This window comes from Heterodontus francisci, chromosome 36 (assembly GCF_036365525.1).
Source record: "Heterodontus francisci isolate sHetFra1 chromosome 36, sHetFra1.hap1, whole genome shotgun sequence".
NCBI lineage: Eukaryota > Metazoa > Chordata > Chondrichthyes > Heterodontiformes > Heterodontidae > Heterodontus > Heterodontus francisci.
The window spans coordinates 4,486,362-4,502,815 of NC_090406.1; the positions used below are offsets into that span (position 1 = coordinate 4,486,362).

At 60.0% G+C, this 16,454-nt stretch overlaps 1 protein-coding gene across 1 annotated transcript in view; it reads left to right on the forward strand.

Annotated features, from left to right (window-relative positions):
- The first annotated feature begins 952 nt into the window (after positions 1-952).
- The window catches only part of tm6sf2b (transmembrane 6 superfamily member 2b), an 83,994-nt gene continuing 68,492 nt past the window's right edge, over positions 953-16,454 (forward strand). Inside the window, exons 1-3 of the mRNA XM_068015999.1 lie at positions 953-1,251; positions 3,621-3,724; positions 4,770-4,867. Coding sequence (XP_067872100.1) covers positions 1,160-1,251; positions 3,621-3,724; positions 4,770-4,867 — 294 coding nt within the window. The 5' untranslated portion in view covers positions 953-1,159. The remainder of the gene's footprint in view (positions 1,252-3,620; positions 3,725-4,769; positions 4,868-16,454) is intronic.

Sequence of the window (16,454 nt, forward strand, 5' to 3'; positions counted from 1 at the left end):
TGTTCCCGGGGGAGGGTGTTCCCGGATGTTGTGTTCCCGGGGCATAGGGTGTGTTCCCAGGCGAGGGGGGTGTGTTCCCGGGTGTTGGGGTGTGTTCCCGGGTGTTGTGTTTCTGGGGGAAGGGGTGTGTTCCCGGGTGTTGTGTTCGCGGGGGGGGGGGATGTTCCCGGGTGTTGTGTTTCTGGGGGAAGGGGTGTGTTCCCGGGGGAGGGGGTGTGTTCCCGGGTGTTGTGTTCCCGGGGCATGGGGTGTGTTCCCGGGGGAGGGGGTGTGTTCCCGGGTGTTGTGTTCCCGGGGCATGGGGTGTGTTCCCGGGGGAGGGGGTGTGTTCCCGGGTGTTGTGTTTCTGGGGGAAGGGGTGTGTTCCCAGGGGGAGGGGTGTGTTCCCGGGGGAGGGGGTGTGTTCCCGGGTGTTGTGTTCCCGGGGGAGGGGGTGTGTTCCCGGGTGTTGTGTTTCTGGGGGAAGGGGTGTGTTCCCGGGAGAGGGGGTGTGTTCCCGGGTGTTGTGTTCCCGGGGGAGGGGGTGTGTTCCCGGGTGTTGTGTTTCTGGGGGAAGGGGTGTGTTCCCGGGAGAGGGGGTGTGTTCCCGGGTGTTGTGTTTCCGGGGCATAGGGTGTGTTCCCGGGGGAGGGGGTGTGTTCCCGGGTGTTGTGTTTCTGGGGGAAGGGGTGTGTTCCCAGGGGGAGGGGTGTGTTCGCGGGGGGGGGGGATGTTCCCGGGTGTTGTGTTTCTGGGGGAAGGGGTGTGTTCCCGGGGGAGGGGGTGTGTTCCCGGGTGTTGTGTTCCCGGGGGAGGGGGTGTGTTCCCAGGCGAGGGGGTGTGTTCCCGGGTGTTGTGTTCCCGGGGGAGGGGGTGTGTTCCCGGGTGTTGTGTTCCCGGGGGAGGGGGGGGAGGGGTGTTCCCGGATGTTGTGTTCCCGGGGCATAGGGTGTGTTCCCAGGCGAGGGGGGTGTGTTCCCGGGTGTTGTGTTCCCGGGGGAAGGGGGGTGTGTTCCTGGGTGTTGTGTTGTTCTGGGTTGCTGTTTCTCTCTAGCTGTAAATCCTTGACCTTTGTTTCCTCTCATTCGGAGCCTTTGTCAAACCAACAGCGACTGGAATCCGAGCCGAGCCGAGCCCGCAACAGCCCCGGGACCGGAGCCACCTCTCAGAAGCGGCCAGGATGCGGGCGGCCGCCGGAGCCGCGGGATTCCTCCTGTCTCTGACCGCCATCCCCATCTCATACCTGCTGAACAGGTTGTCGGCTATGGACAGGTGAGAGAAAGGGGAGCCTGAGTGTGTGGGATCTGAGTCAGTCTGTGTGTGCAAAGCTTTGATTCAGGTTGGTTACTGTGTCACACTGGGGTACAGAAATGGTGAGTACAGGTCTCACTCTGCATAGCACAAAGATGGGGACCCCCTACCCCAGTGAGAGTCAGTACCTTCAGCAGAGGAGGGGACCTGTACCCCAGTGAGAGTCAGCTTCTTCAGCAGAGGAGGGGACCCGTACCCCAGTGAGTGTCAGCACCTTCAGCAGAGGAGGGGACCCGTACCCCAGTGAGTGTCAGTACCTTCAGCAGAGGAGGGGACCCGTACCCCAGTGAGTGTCAGCACCTTCAGCAGAGGAGGGGACCCGTACCCCAGTGAGAGTCAGTACCTTCAGGAGAGGAGGGGACACGTTCCCCAGTGAGTGTCAGTACCTTCAGGAGAGGAGGGGACCCGTACCCCAGTGAGAGTCAGCACCTTCAGCAGAGGAGGGGACCCGTACCCCAGTGAGAGTCAGTACCTTCAGGAGAGGAGGGGACACGTTCCCCAGTGAGAGTCAGCACCTTCAGCAGAGGAGGGGACCCGTACCCCAGTGAGAGTCAGTACCTTCAGGAGAGGAGGGGACACGTTCCCCAGTGAGTGTCAGTACCTTCAGGAGAGGAGGGGACCCGTACCCCAGTGAGAGTCAGTACCTTCAGGAGAGGAGGGGACACGTTCCCCAGTGAGTGTCAGTACCTTCAGGAGAGGAGGGGACCCGTACCCCAGTGAGTCAGTACCTTCAGGAGAGGAGGGCCCCGTACCCCAGTGAGAGTCAGCACCTTCAGGAGAGGAGGGGACCCGTACCCCAGTGAGAGTCAGTACCTTCAGGAGAGGAGGGGACCCGTACCCCAGTGAGAGTCAGCACCTTCAGGAGAGGAGGGGACCAGTACCCCAGTGAGAGTCAGCACCTTCAGGAGAGGAGGGGACCCGTACCCCAGTGAGAGTCAATACCTTCAGGAGAGGAGGGGACCCGTACCCCAGTGAGAGTCAGCACCTTCAGGAGAGGAGGGGACCCGTACCCCAGTGATCGTCAGCACCTTCAGGAGAGGAGGGGACCCGTACCCCAGTGAGAGTCAGCACCTTCAGGAGAGGAGGGGAGAAGAAAACAATAGGCAAATATGTAAAAGCCCTTTTGTGCCAAGCAGTCTAGCAAGTTTCGGAGGTCAGAGATGGTTGCATGCATGTCAGAGTGTGTTGGTGTAGGTGAGGCAGCTGCAGGTTCAACAGGGCAGCCAGTGTTTCATATTCGTAGTGCATCTTAACAGATTTCAGAGTTGCAACATTACAAGAAAATGTTCTTCAAATTCAGACAAAAGACCGAGCAGATTCCACAGAGCAGTTGGTCAGAGAAAGGCAAGAGGTTTATATTGTAGAACCATAGAAACGTTATGGCACAGAAAGAGACCATTCAGCCCTTCATGTGTGCACCGGATTGTGTGGGAAGTTAAGAGTTGGGGGGTGGGGAGTCCTTTCTCCAACATTCTCTCACATGGCCAGATCCATTTATCAGCAGGTTCTGCAATGTCACACTCGATCCTTGCACTCTGATATCAGTCTTGACTTTAAACCTTGAGCTCAGCGTTGGAGTTTCTCTGTTGAGCACAGTTAGATGTTTATGTCTGTGGATTAACCCCAGGCTGTAGTAAAACTGCTTGCTAGGGGATTATTACAGCCTGGAGCTAATGTCTGAGATTTTTAATCTATTTTTGTTGGTCATCTGACGCCACAGTTAGAAATGTGTCCACAAACTCTTGAAAGGTGCAAATGTGAATCTAAATCACTGATCCTGGGCTCCCTGCATTTTTGTCTTTTGCCAATTACTGCGGCCATCTCGATTCTTATTACCATAGATTTAAATTTTAATTTACAACTGTAAAGGCCATTTGTCCCCACTAGCCCATGCTGGTGTTTATGCTCCACACGAGCCTCTTCCGACCCCTCCTCATCTCACCCCTTCAGCATAACCTTCTATTCCTTTCTCCCTCGTGTCTTTATCTAGCTTCCCCTTAAATGCATCTATACTATTCACCTCAACCACTCCCTGTGATAGCGAGTTCCACATTCTGGGTAAAGAAATTGCTCCTGAATTCCTTATTGGATTTATTCTTGACTATCTTGTATTTATGATCTCTCATTCTGGTCCTGCCCACAATTGGAAATATCTTCTCTAGGTCTACCCTCTCAAACCCTTTTATAATTTTAAAGACCTCTATCAGGTCAACCCTCAGCCTTCTCTTTTCTGGAGAAAAGAGCCTCAGCCTGTCTAGCCTTTCTTGATAGTTAATGTCTCCTTCATCGGAGCTCCTGTGACTAATTCTTTTCTCTTTTTCCTTTCAAAGTCCTGAGCTGGTGTTTGTTGTTGGTGCTGGTGTTTTGCTTGGCCTATTGCTGGTGCTGTACCTGCTCTTCATAGGAAAACCCCCCAAGGACCCCCTGTTTTATGGTAAGTGATAGGTACTGTCAACTCGATTGCCCAGCCATAGGGCTGAGGGTCATCAGGATTGAGAATCCATCCAATTGCACAGGGTGGTGGGGGTCTCTCAGTCATGCTGATGTCTGAAGGAGTATCACCAGCTGCACTTCTGCTCAAACTTGAACTGGACATAAAAACAAAAAGTGCTGGAAATACTCAGCAGGTCTGGCAGCATCTGTGGAGAGAGAAGCAGAGTTAACCTTTCAGGTCAAATACATAACGTTTCAAATACATGAATAGGATGGGAATAGAAGGATACAGTCCCCGGAAGTGCAGAAGGTTTTAGTTTAGACAGGCATCAAGATCGGTGCAGGCTTGGAGGGCCGAATGGCCTGTTCCTGTGCTGTTCTGTTCTTTGTTCTTGTCAGTGACCTTTCACCAGAACTGGCAAAGGTTAGAAAAGAATTAGGTTTTAAGCAAGTGAAGCGGGTGGGGTGGGGAAGAGAACAAAAGGGAAGGTGTGTGATAGGGCAGAGGGCAAGAGAGATTAAATAACAAAGCTGTCCTGGGACAAAGGCAAAGAGTGTGTTAATGCGTGTGGTGAAAGACAACGCATTAGTCCAGAGAGAGTGTTAATACTGGAAGAACTGAATCTGAGTCAACTGCTTATCTGCAAAATTAAATTAATGAGCTCTAGTGAGTGGCCATAAACAATGAATGGTGTTGATGTAAACTGTGATCACTGAACCAGGGGACAGGGAAAAATAAGTGACTAACCACCAATAAGAATTGTCTTACTTGCATCAACTAATAGAGGGATCAGCCAATGCCGTGCCCACCAATGTCATGTTGATGGGGGTGAGGAGGGTGGGGGGGGGGGGTGGGTGGGGGTGAACGGGGTTGGTGGGGAGGTGGGTGGTAGTGTGACAGAAGAGAGATGTGTCAGTAGGGGGGGGGATAACATGTGAGTGGCGTGACAGGGAAGCAGAGTGGAGGGGGTGCAGCGGGACTGAGCAACATGAGGGGGAAACGGTGTGACGAGGAGTATTGAGTAACATCTCCACTTTTGTTGCAGCCTTCGCTGTGTTCTCCTTCACAAGTGTCATTGACTTAATTATCTCCTTGGAACAGGATGGCTACATCAAAGGATTCATGGAATTTTACTTGAAGGAGGTGGGTTCTTAAATGCTCTGTTACTGACGGTTGGGCAGAATTTCCGTCGTGTTTTCCTGCTGGTATGCAGTCATTTCTCTGGCTGTCCTGCTAATCTCTGATGAACCACTTGTATAATTCAAACCTTTCCTCTACTCTCGAGGTATGACCCCATAATCCAGTTTAACGCTCCATTGCAGGAGTGTTGTCGGCACTATCTTTCAGGTGAGATGTTAGGCCGAGGTCCCTTCTGCTGTCTCGTGGACATGAAAGATTCCATGGCCACTATTTCAAATGAGCAGGGGAGTTCTCAGCAAATAGTTATTCCTCAACCAACATCATTGAAACAGATAATCTAGTCATTGCTGTTTATGGGATCTTGCTGTGTACAAATTGCCTGCTGTGTTTCCTACCTGACAACAGTGACTACACTTGAAAAAAGCACTTCATGAGGTGTAAACTTCTACGAGACATCCCGAGGATGTGAGAGACGCTATAGAAATGCAAATTCACGGTGGGGTTGGATGGATGGTGTTCAGGGTGTGGACGGACGATGGTGTTCAGGGTGGGGACGGACGGACGGTGTTCAGGGTGGGGACGGACGATGGTGTTCAGGGTGGGGACGGACGGACGGTGTTCAGGGTGTGGACGGACGGACGGTGTTCAGGGTGGGGACGGACAGACGGTGTTCAGGGTGTGGACGGACGGACGGTGTTCAGGGTGGGGACGGACGGACGGTGTTCAGGGTGTGGACGGACGGACGGTGTTCAGGGTGGGGACGGACGGACGGTGTTCAGGGTGGGGACGGACGGACGGTGTTCAGGGTGTGGACGGACGGAACGTGTTCAGGGTGGGGACGGACGGATGGTGTTCAGGGTGGGGACGGACGACGGTGTTCAGGGTGGGGACGGACGGACGGTGTTCAGGGTGTGGACGGACGGAATGTGTTCAGGGTGGGGACGGACGGAACGTGTTCAGGGTGGGGACGGACGGAACGTGTTCAGGGTGGGGACGGACGGACGGTGTTCAGGGTGGGGACGGACGATGGTGTTCAGGGTGGGGACGGACGGAATGTGTTCAGGGTGGGGACGGACGGAACGTGTTCAGGGTGGGGACGGACGACGGTGTTCAGGGTGTGGACGGACGGATAGTGTTCAGGGTGGGGACGGACGGACAGTGTTCAGGGTGGGGACGGACGGATAGTGTTCAGGGTGGGGACGGACGGACAGTGTTCAGGGTGGGGACGGACGGATGGTGTTCAGGGTGGGGACGGACGGACAGTGTTCAGGGTGGGGACGGACGGACGGTGTTCAGGGTGTGGACGGACGGAACGTGTTCAGGGTGGGGACGGACAGTGTTCAGGGTGGGGACGGACGGACGGTGTTCAGGGTGTGGACGGACGGAATGTGTTCAGGGTGGGGACGGACGGACAGTGTTCAGGGTGGGGACGGACGACGGTGTTCAGGGTGTGGACGGACGGAATGTGTTCAGGGTGGGGACGGACGGACAGTGTTCAGGGTGGGGACGGACGGACGGTGTTCAGGGTGTGGACGGACGGAACGTGTTCAGGGTGGGGACGGACGGACGGTGTTCAGGGTGGGGACGGACGATGGTGTTCAGGGTGTGGACGGACGGAACGTGTTCAGGGTGGGGACGGACGGACGGTGTTCAGGGTGGGGACGGACGATGGTGTTCAGGGTGTGGACGGATGGAACGTGTTCAGGGTGTGGACGGACGGACGGTGTTCAGGGTGGGGACGGACGATGGTGTTCAGGGTGTGGACGGACGGAACGTGTTCAGGGTGGGGACGGACGATGGTGTTCAGGGTGTGGACGGACGGAACGTGTTCAGGGTGGGGACGGACGGAACGTGTTCAGGGTGGGGACGGACGGAACGTGTTCAGGGTGGGGACGGACGATGGTGTTCAGGGTGTGGACGGACGGAACGTGTTCAGGGTGGGGACGGACGGAACGTGTTCAGGGTGGGGACGGACGACGGTGTTCAGGGTGGAGACGGACGGAACGTGTTCAGGGTGGGGACGGACGGAACGTGTTCAGGGTGGGGACGGACGGAACGTGTTCAGGGTGGGGACGGACGACGGTGTTCAGGGTGTGGACGGACGGAACGTGTTCAGGGTGGGGACGGACGGACGGTGTTCACGGTGGGGACGGACGGACGGTGTTCACGGTGGGGACGGACGGATGGTGTTCAGGGTGGGGACGGACGGAATGTGTTCAGGGTGGGGACGGACGGATAGTGTTCAGGGTGTGGACGGACGGACGGTGTTCAGGGTGGGGACGGACGGATGGTGTTCAGGGTGGGGACAGACGGAATGTGTTCAGGGTGTGGACGGACGGACGGTGTTCAGGGTGGGGACGGACGGATAGTGTTCAGGGTGTGGACGGACGGATAGTGTTCAGGGTGGGGACGGACGGATGGTGTTCAGGGTGGGGACGGACGGATGGTGTTCAGGGTGGGGACAGACGGAATGTGTTCAGGGTGTGGACGGACGGACGGTGTTCAGGGTGGGGACGGACGGATGGTGTTCACGGTGGGGACGGACGGATGGTGTTCAGGGTGGGGACGGACGGATGGTGTTCAGGGTGGGGACGGACGGATAGTGTTCAGGGTGGGGACGGACGGATAGTGTTCAGGGTGGGGACGGACGGATAGTGTTCAGGGTGGGGACGGACGGAACGTGTTCAGGGTGGGGACGGACGGTGTTCAGGGTGGGGACGGACGGACGGTGTTCAGGGTGGGGACGGACGGATAGTGTTCAGGGTGGGGACGGACGGATAGTGTTCAGGGTGGGGACGGACGGAACGTGTTCAGGGTGGGGACGGACGGTGTTCAGGGTGGGGACGGACGGACGGTGTTCAGGGTGGGGACGGACGGTGTTCAGGGTGGGGACGGACGGTGTTCAGGGTGGGGACGGACGGTGTTCAGGGTGGGGACGGACGGACGGTGTTCAGGGTGTGGACGGACGGACGGTGTTCAGGGTGGGGACGGACGGTGTTCAGGGTGGGGACGGACGGTGTTCAGGGTGGGGACGGACGGTGTTCAGGGTGGGGACGGACGGACGGTGTTCAGGGTGGGGACGGACGGAATGTGTTCAGGGTGGGGACGGACGGTGTTCAGGGTGGGGACGGACGGATAGTGTTCAGGGTGGGGACGGACGGACGGTGTTCAGGGTGGGGACGGACGGAATGTGTTCAGGGTGGGGACGGACGGACGGTGTTCAGGGTGGGGACGGACGGACGGTGTTCAGGGTGGGGACGGACGGACGGTGTTCACGGTGGGGACGGACGGACGGTGTTCAGGGTGGGGACGGACGGAATGTGTTCAGGGTGGGGACGGACGGATAGTGTTCAGGGTGTGGACGGACGGACGGTGTTCAGGGTGGGGACAGACGGAATGTGTTCAGGGTGTGGACGGACGGACGGTGTTCAGGGTGGGGACGGACGGATGGTGTTCAGGGTGGGGACGGACGGATAGTGTTCAGGGTGTGGACGGACGGATAGTGTTCAGGGTGGGGACGGACGGATGGTGTTCAGGGTGGGGACGGACGGATAGTGTTCAGGGTGTGGACGGACGGACGGTGTTCACGGTGGGGACGGACGGACGGTGTTCAGGGTGGGGACGGACGGATAGTGTTCAGGGTGTGGACGGACGGACGGTGTTCAGGGTGGGGACGGACGGATAGTGTTCAGGGTGTGGACGAACGGACCGTGTTCAGGGTGTGGACGGACGGACGGTGTTCAGGGTGGGGACGGACGGGTGGTGTTCAGGGTGTGGACGGACGGAACGTGTTCAGGGTGGAGACGGACGGATGGTGTTCAGGGTGTGGACGGACGGAACGTGTTCAGGGTGGGGACGGACGGGTGGTGTTCAGGGTGTGGACGGACGGAACGTGTTCAGGGTGGAGACGGACGGATGGTGTTCAGGGTGGGGACGGACGGATGGTGTTCAGGGTGGGGACGGACGGGTGGTGTTCAGGGTGGGGACGGACGGGTGGTGTTCAGGGTGTGGACGGACGGACCGTGTTCAGGGTGTGGACGGACGGACAGTGTTCAGGGTGTGGACGGACGGACAGTGTTCAGGGTGGGGACGGACGGAACGTGTTCAGGGTGGAGACGGACGGATGGTGTTCAGGGTGTGGACGGACGGAACGTGTTCAGGGTGGGGACGGACGGGTGGTGTTCAGGGTGTGGACGGACGGAACGTGTTCAGGGTGGAGACGGACGGAACGTGTTCAGGGTGGAGACGGACGGATGGTGTTCAGGGTGGGGACGGACGGGTGGTGTTCAGGGTGGGGACGGACGGGTGGTGTTCAGGGTGTGGACGGACGGAACGTGTTCAGGGTGTGGACGGACGGACAGTGTTCAGGGTGTGGACGGACGGACCGTGTTCAGGGTGTGGACGGACGGACAGTGTTCAGGGTGTGGACGGACGGACCGTGTTCAGGGTGTGGACGGACGGACCGTGTTGAGGGTGGGGACAGACGGATAGTGTTCAGGGTGTGGACGGACGGAACGTGTTCAGGGTGGGGACGGACGGGTGGTGTTCAGGGTGTGGACGGACGGAACGTGTTCAGGGTGGAGACGGACGGAACGTGTTCAGGGTGGAGACGGACGGATGGTGTTCAGGGTGGGGACGGACGGGTGGTGTTCAGGGTGGGGACGGACGGGTGGTGTTCAGGGTGTGGACGGACGGAACGTGTTCAGGGTGTGGACGGACGGACAGTGTTCAGGGTGTGGACGGACGGACCGTGTTCAGGGTGTGGACGGACGGACAGTGTTCAGGGTGTGGACGGACGGACCGTGTTCAGGGTGTGGACGGACGGACCGTGTTGAGGGTGGGGACAGACGGATAGTGTTCAGGGTGGGGACGGACGGATGGTGTTCAGGGTGTGGACGGACGGATGGTGTTCAGGGTGTGGACGGACGGATGGTGTTCAGGGTGTGGACGGACGGATAGTGTTCAGGGTGTGGACGGACGGAACGTGTTCAGGGTGGAGACGGACGGATGGTGTTCAGGGTGTGGACGGACGGATAGTGTTCAGGGTGGGGACGGACGGATGGTGTTCAGGGTGGAGACGGACGGATGGTGTTCAGGGTGGGGACGGACGGATAGTGTTCAGGGTGTGGACGGACGGAACGTGTTCAGGGTGGGGACGGACGGATGGTGTTCAGGGTGTGGACGGACGGATAGTGTTCAGGGTGTGGACGGACGGAACGTGTTCAGGGTGGAGACGGACGGATGGTGTTCAGGGGTGTGGACGGACGGAACGTGTTCAGGGTGGGGACGGACGGATAGTGTTCAGGGTGTGGACGGACGGAACGTGTTCAGGGTGGAGACGGACGGATGGTGTTCAGGGTGTGGACGGACGGAACGTGTTCAGGGTGGAGACGGACGGATGGTGTTCAGGGTGTGGACGGACGGATAGTGTTCAGGGTGTGGACGGACGGAACGTGTTCAGGGTGGGGACGGACGGATAGTGTTCAGGGTGTGGACGGACGGAACGTGTTCAGGGGGGAGACGGACGGATGGTGTTCAGGGTGTGGACGGACGGAACGTGTTCAGGGTGGAGACGGACGGATGGTGTTCAGGGTGTGGACGGACGGATAGTGTTCAGGGTGGAGACGGACGGATGGTGTTCAGGGTGTGGACGGACGGATAGTGTTCAGGGTGTGGACGGACGGAACGTGTTCAGGGTGGGGACGGACGGATAGTGTTCAGGGTGTGGACGGACGGAACGTGTTCAGGGTGGAGACGGACGGATGGTGTTCAGGGTGTGGACGGACGGAACGTGTTCAGGGTGGAGACGGACGGATGGTGTTCAGGGTGTGGACGGACGGATAGTGTTCAGGGTGGAGACGGACGGATGGTGTTCAGGGTGTGGACGGACGGAACGTGTTCAGGGTGGAGACGGACGGATGGTGTTCAGGGTGTGGACGGACGGAACGTGTTCAGGGTGGGGACGGACGGATGGTGTTCAGGGTGGGGACGGACGGAATGTGTTCAGGGTGGGGACGGACGGATAGTGTTCAGGGTGTGGACGGACGGACGGTGTTCAGGGTGGGGACGGACGGATGGTGTTCAGGGTGGGGACAGACGGAATGTGTTCAGGGTGTGGACGGACGGACGGTGTTCAGGGTGGGGACGGACGGACGGTGTTCAGGGTGTGGACGGACGGATAGTGTTCAGGGTGGGGACGGACGGATGGTGTTCAGGGTGGGGACGGACGGATGGTGTTCAGGGTGGGGACAGACGGAATGTGTTCAGGGTGTGGACGGACGGACGGTGTTCAGGGTGGGGACGGACGGACGGTGTTCACGGTGGGGACGGACGGATGGTGTTCAGGGTGGGGACGGACGGATAGTGTTCAGGGTGGGGACGGACGGATAGTGTTCAGGGTGGGGACGGACGGATAGTGTTCAGGGTGGGGACGGACGGACGGTGTTCAGGGTGGGGACGGACGGACGGTGTTCAGGGTGGGGACGGACGGATAGTGTTCAGGGTGGGGACGGACGGAACGTGTTCAGGGTGGGGACGGACGGTGTTCAGGGTGGGGACGGACGGACGGTGTTCAGGGTGGGGACGGACGGTGTTCAGGGTGGGGACGGACGGTGTTCAGGGTGGGGACGGACGGTGTTCAGGGTGGGGACGGACGGACGGTGTTCAGGGTGTGGACGGACGGACGGTGTTCAGGGTGGGGACGGACGGTGTTCAGGGTGGGGACGGACGGTGTTCAGGGTGGGGACGGACGGTGTTCAGGGTGGGGACGGACGGTGTTCAGGGTGGGGACGGACGGACGGTGTTCAGGGTGGGGACGGACGGAATGTGTTCAGGGTGGGGACGGACGGTGTTCAGGGTGGGGACGGACGGATAGTGTTCAGGGTGGGGACGGACGGACGGTGTTCAGGGTGGGGACGGACGGAATGTGTTCAGGGTGGGGACGGACGGACGGTGTTCAGGGTGGGGACGGACGGACGGTGTTCAGGGTGGGGACGGACGGACGGTGTTCACGGTGGGGACGGACGGACGGTGTTCACGGTGGGGACGGACGGATGGTGTTCAGGGTGGGGACGGACGGAATGTGTTCAGGGTGGGGACGGACGGATAGTGTTCAGGGTGTGGACGGACGGACGGTGTTCAGGGTGGGGACAGACGGAATGTGTTCAGGGTGTGGACGGACGGACGGTGTTCAGGGTGGGGACGGACGGATGGTGTTCAGGGTGGGGACGGACGGATAGTGTTCAGGGTGTGGACGGACGGATAGTGTTCAGGGTGGGGACGGACGGATGGTGTTCAGGGTGGGGACGGACGGATAGTGTTCAGGGTGTGGACGGACGGACGGTGTTCACGGTGGGGACGGACGGATGGTGTTCAGGGTGGGGACGGACGGATAGTGTTCAGGGTGTGGACGGACGGACGGTGTTCAGGGTGGGGACGGACGGATAGTGTTCAGGGTGTGGACGAACGGACCGTGTTCAGGGTGTGGACGGACGGACAGTGTTCAGGGTGGGGACGGACGGGTGGTGTTCAGGGTGTGGACGGACGGAACGTGTTCAGGGTGGAGACGGACGGATGGTGTTCAGGGTGTGGACGGACGGAACGTGTTCAGGGTGGGGACGGACGGGTGGTGTTCAGGGTGTGGACGGACGGAACGTGTTCAGGGTGGAGACGGACGGATGGTGTTCAGGGTGGGGACGGACGGATGGTGTTCAGGGTGGGGACGGACGGGTGGTGTTCAGGGTGGGGACGGACGGGTGGTGTTCAGGGTGTGGACGGACGGAACGTGTTCAGGGTGTGGACGGACGGACAGTGTTCAGGGTGTGGACGGACGGACCGTGTTCAGGGTGTGGACGGACGGACAGTGTTCAGGGTGTGGACGGACGGACAGTGTTCAGGGTGGGGACGGACGGAACGTGTTCAGGGTGGAGACGGACGGATGGTGTTCAGGGTGTGGACGGACGGAACGTGTTCAGGGTGGGGACGGACGGGTGGTGTTCAGGGTGTGGACGGACGGAACGTGTTCAGGGTGGAGACGGACGGAACGTGTTCAGGGTGGAGACGGACGGATGGTGTTCAGGGTGGGGACGGACGGGTGGTGTTCAGGGTGGGGACGGACGGGTGGTGTTCAGGGTGTGGACGGACGGAACGTGTTCAGGGTGTGGACGGACGGACAGTGTTCAGGGTGTGGACGGACGGACCGTGTTCAGGGTGTGGACGGACGGACAGTGTTCAGGGTGTGGACGGACGGACCGTGTTCAGGGTGTGGACGGACGGACCGTGTTGAGGGTGGGGACAGACGGATAGTGTTCAGGGTGGGGACGGACGGATGGTGTTCAGGGTGTGGACGGACGGATGGTGTTCAGGGTGTGGACGGACGGATAGTGTTCAGGGTGGGGACGGACGGATGGTGTTCAGGGTGTGGACGGACGGATAGTGTTCAGGGTGTGGACGGACGGAACGTGTTCAGGGTGGAGACGGACGGATGGTGTTCAGGGTGTGGACGGACGGATAGTGTTCAGGGTGGGGACGGACGGATGGTGTTCAGGGTGGAGACGGACGGATGGTGTTCAGGGTGGGGACGGACGGATAGTGTTCAGGGTGTGGACGGACGGAACGTGTTCAGGGTGGGGACGGACGGATGGTGTTCAGGGTGTGGACGGACGGATAGTGTTCAGGGTGTGGACGGACGGAACGTGTTCAGGGTGGAGACGGACGGATGGTGTTCAGGGTGTGGACGGACGGAACGTGTTCAGGGTGGGGACGGACGGATAGTGTTCAGGGTGTGGACGGACGGAACGTGTTCAGGGTGGAGACGGACGGATGGTGTTCAGGGTGTGGACGGACGGAACGTGTTCAGGGTGGAGACGGACGGATGGTGTTCAGGGTGTGGACGGACGGAACGTGTTCAGGGTGGAGACGGACGGATGGTGTTCAGGGTGTGGACGGACGGATAGTGTTCAGGGTGGAGACGGACGGATGGTGTTCAGGGTGTGGACGGACGGATAGTGTTCAGGGTGTGGACGGACGGAACGTGTTCAGGGTGGGGACGGACGGATAGTGTTCAGGGTGTGGACGGACGGAACGTGTTCAGGGTGGAGACGGACGGATGGTGTTCAGGGTGTGGACGGACGGATAGTGTTCAGGGTGGGGACGGACGGATAGTGTTCAGGGTGTGGACGGACGGAACGTGTTCAGGGTGGGGACGGACGGATGGTGTTCAGGGTGTGGACGGACGGATAGTGTTCAGGGTGTGGACGGACGGAACGTGTTCAGGGTGGAGACGGACGGATGGTGTTCAGGGTGTGGACGGACGGAACGTGTTCAGGGTGGGGACGGACGGATAGTGTTCAGGGTGTGGACGGACGGAACGTGTTCAGGGTGGAGACGGACGGATGGTGTTCAGGGTGTGGACGGACGGAACGTGTTCAGGGTGGAGACGGACGGATGGTGTTCAGGGTGTGGACGGACGGATAGTGTTCAGGGTGTGGACGGACGGAACGTGTTCAGGGTGGGGACGGACGGATGGTGTTCAGGGTGTGGACGGACGGAACGTGTTCAGGGTGGAGACGGACGGATGGTGTTCAGGGTGTGGACGGACGGATAGTGTTCAGGGTGGAGACGGACGGATGGTGTTCAGGGTGTGGACGGACGGATAGTGTTCAGGGTGTGGACGGACGGAACGTGTTCAGGGTGGGGACGGACGGATAGTGTTCAGGGTGTGGACGGACGGAACGTGTTCAGGGTGGAGACGGACGGATGGTGTTCAGGGTGTGGACGGACGGAACGTGTTCAGGGTGGAGACGGACGGATGGTGTTCAGGGTGTGGACGGACGGATAGTGTTCAGGGTGGAGACGGACGGATGGTGTTCAGGGTGTGGACGGACGGAACGTGTTCAGGGTGGAGACGGACGGATGGTGTTCAGGGTGTGGACGGACGGAACGTGTTCAGGGTGGAGACGGACGGATGGTGTTCAGGGTGTGGACGGACGGATGGTGTTCAGGGTGTGGACGGACGGACCGTGTTCAGGGTGGAGACGGACGGATGGTGTTCAGGGTGTGGACGGACGGACGGTGTTCAGGGTGGGGACGGACGGACCGTGTTCAGGGTGGAGACGGACGGATGGTGTTCAGGGTGTGGACGGACGGATGGTGTTCAGGGTGTGGACGGACGGAACGTGTTCAGGGTGGAGACGGACGGATGGTGTTCAGGGTGTGGACGGACGGATGGTGTTCAGGGTGTGGACGGACGGACCGTGTTCAGGGTGTGGACGGACGGAACGTGTTCAGGGTGGGGACGGACGGATGGTGTTCAGGGTGGGGACGGACGGAACGTGTTCAGGGTGGGGACGGACGGATGGTGTTCAGGGTGTGGACGGACGGAACGTGTTCAGGGTGGGGACGGACGGATAGTGTTCAGGGTGGGGACGGACGGATAGTGTTCAGGGTTTGGACGGACGGAACGTGTTCAGGGTGGGGACGGACGGACGGTGTTCAGGGTGGGGACGGACGGAACGTGTTCAGGGTGTGGACGGACGGATGGTGTTCAGGGTGTGGACGGACGGAACGTGTTCAGGGTGGGGACGGACGGATAGTGTTCAGGGTGTGGACGGACGGATAGTGTTCAGGGTGGAGACGGACGGATGGTGTTCAGGGTGTGGACGGACGGATAGTGTTCAGGGTGGGACGGACGGATAGTGTTCAGGGTGGGGACGGACGGATAGTGTTCAGGGTGTGGACGGACGGATAGTGTTCAGGGTGTGGACGGACGGATGGTGCTCAGGGTGGGGACGGACGGAACGTGTTCAGGGTGTGGACGGACGGACAGTGTTCAGGGTGGGGACGGACGGAACGTGTTCAGGGTGGGGACGGACGGAACGTGTTCAGGGTGGGGACGGACGGACAGTGTTCAGGGTGGGGACGGACGGAACGTTCAGGGTGTGGACGGACGGATGGTGTTCAGGGTGTGGACGGACGGATGGTGTTCAGGGTGGGGACGGACGGACGGTGTTCAGGGTGTGGACGGACGGAACGTGTTCAGGGTGGGGACGGACGGATAGTGTTCAGGGTGGGGACGGACGGACAGTGTTCAGGGTGTGGACGGACGGACGGTGTTCAGGGTGTGGACGGACGGACGGTGTTCAGGGTGGGGACGGACGGACGGTGTTCAGGGTGTGGACGGACGGAACGTGTTCAGGGTGTGGACGGACGGAACGTGTTCAGGGTGGGGACGGACGGATGGTGTTCAGGGTGGGGACGGACGGATAGTGTTCAGGGTGGGGACGGACGGAACGTTCAGGGTGTGGACGGACGGATGGTGTTCAGGGTGGGGACGGACGGACGGTGTTCAGGGTGTGGACGGACGGAACGTGTTCAGGGTGGGGACGGACGGATAGTGTTCAGGGTGTGGACGGACGGATGGTGTTCAGGGTGTGGACGGACGGACGGTGTTCAGGGTGGGGACGGACGGACGGTGTTCAGGGTGTGGACGGACGGAACGTGTTCAGGGTGGGGACGGACGGACAGTGTTCAGGGTGTGGACGGACGGATGGTGTTCAGGGTGTGGACGGACGGACGGTGTTCAGGGTGGGGA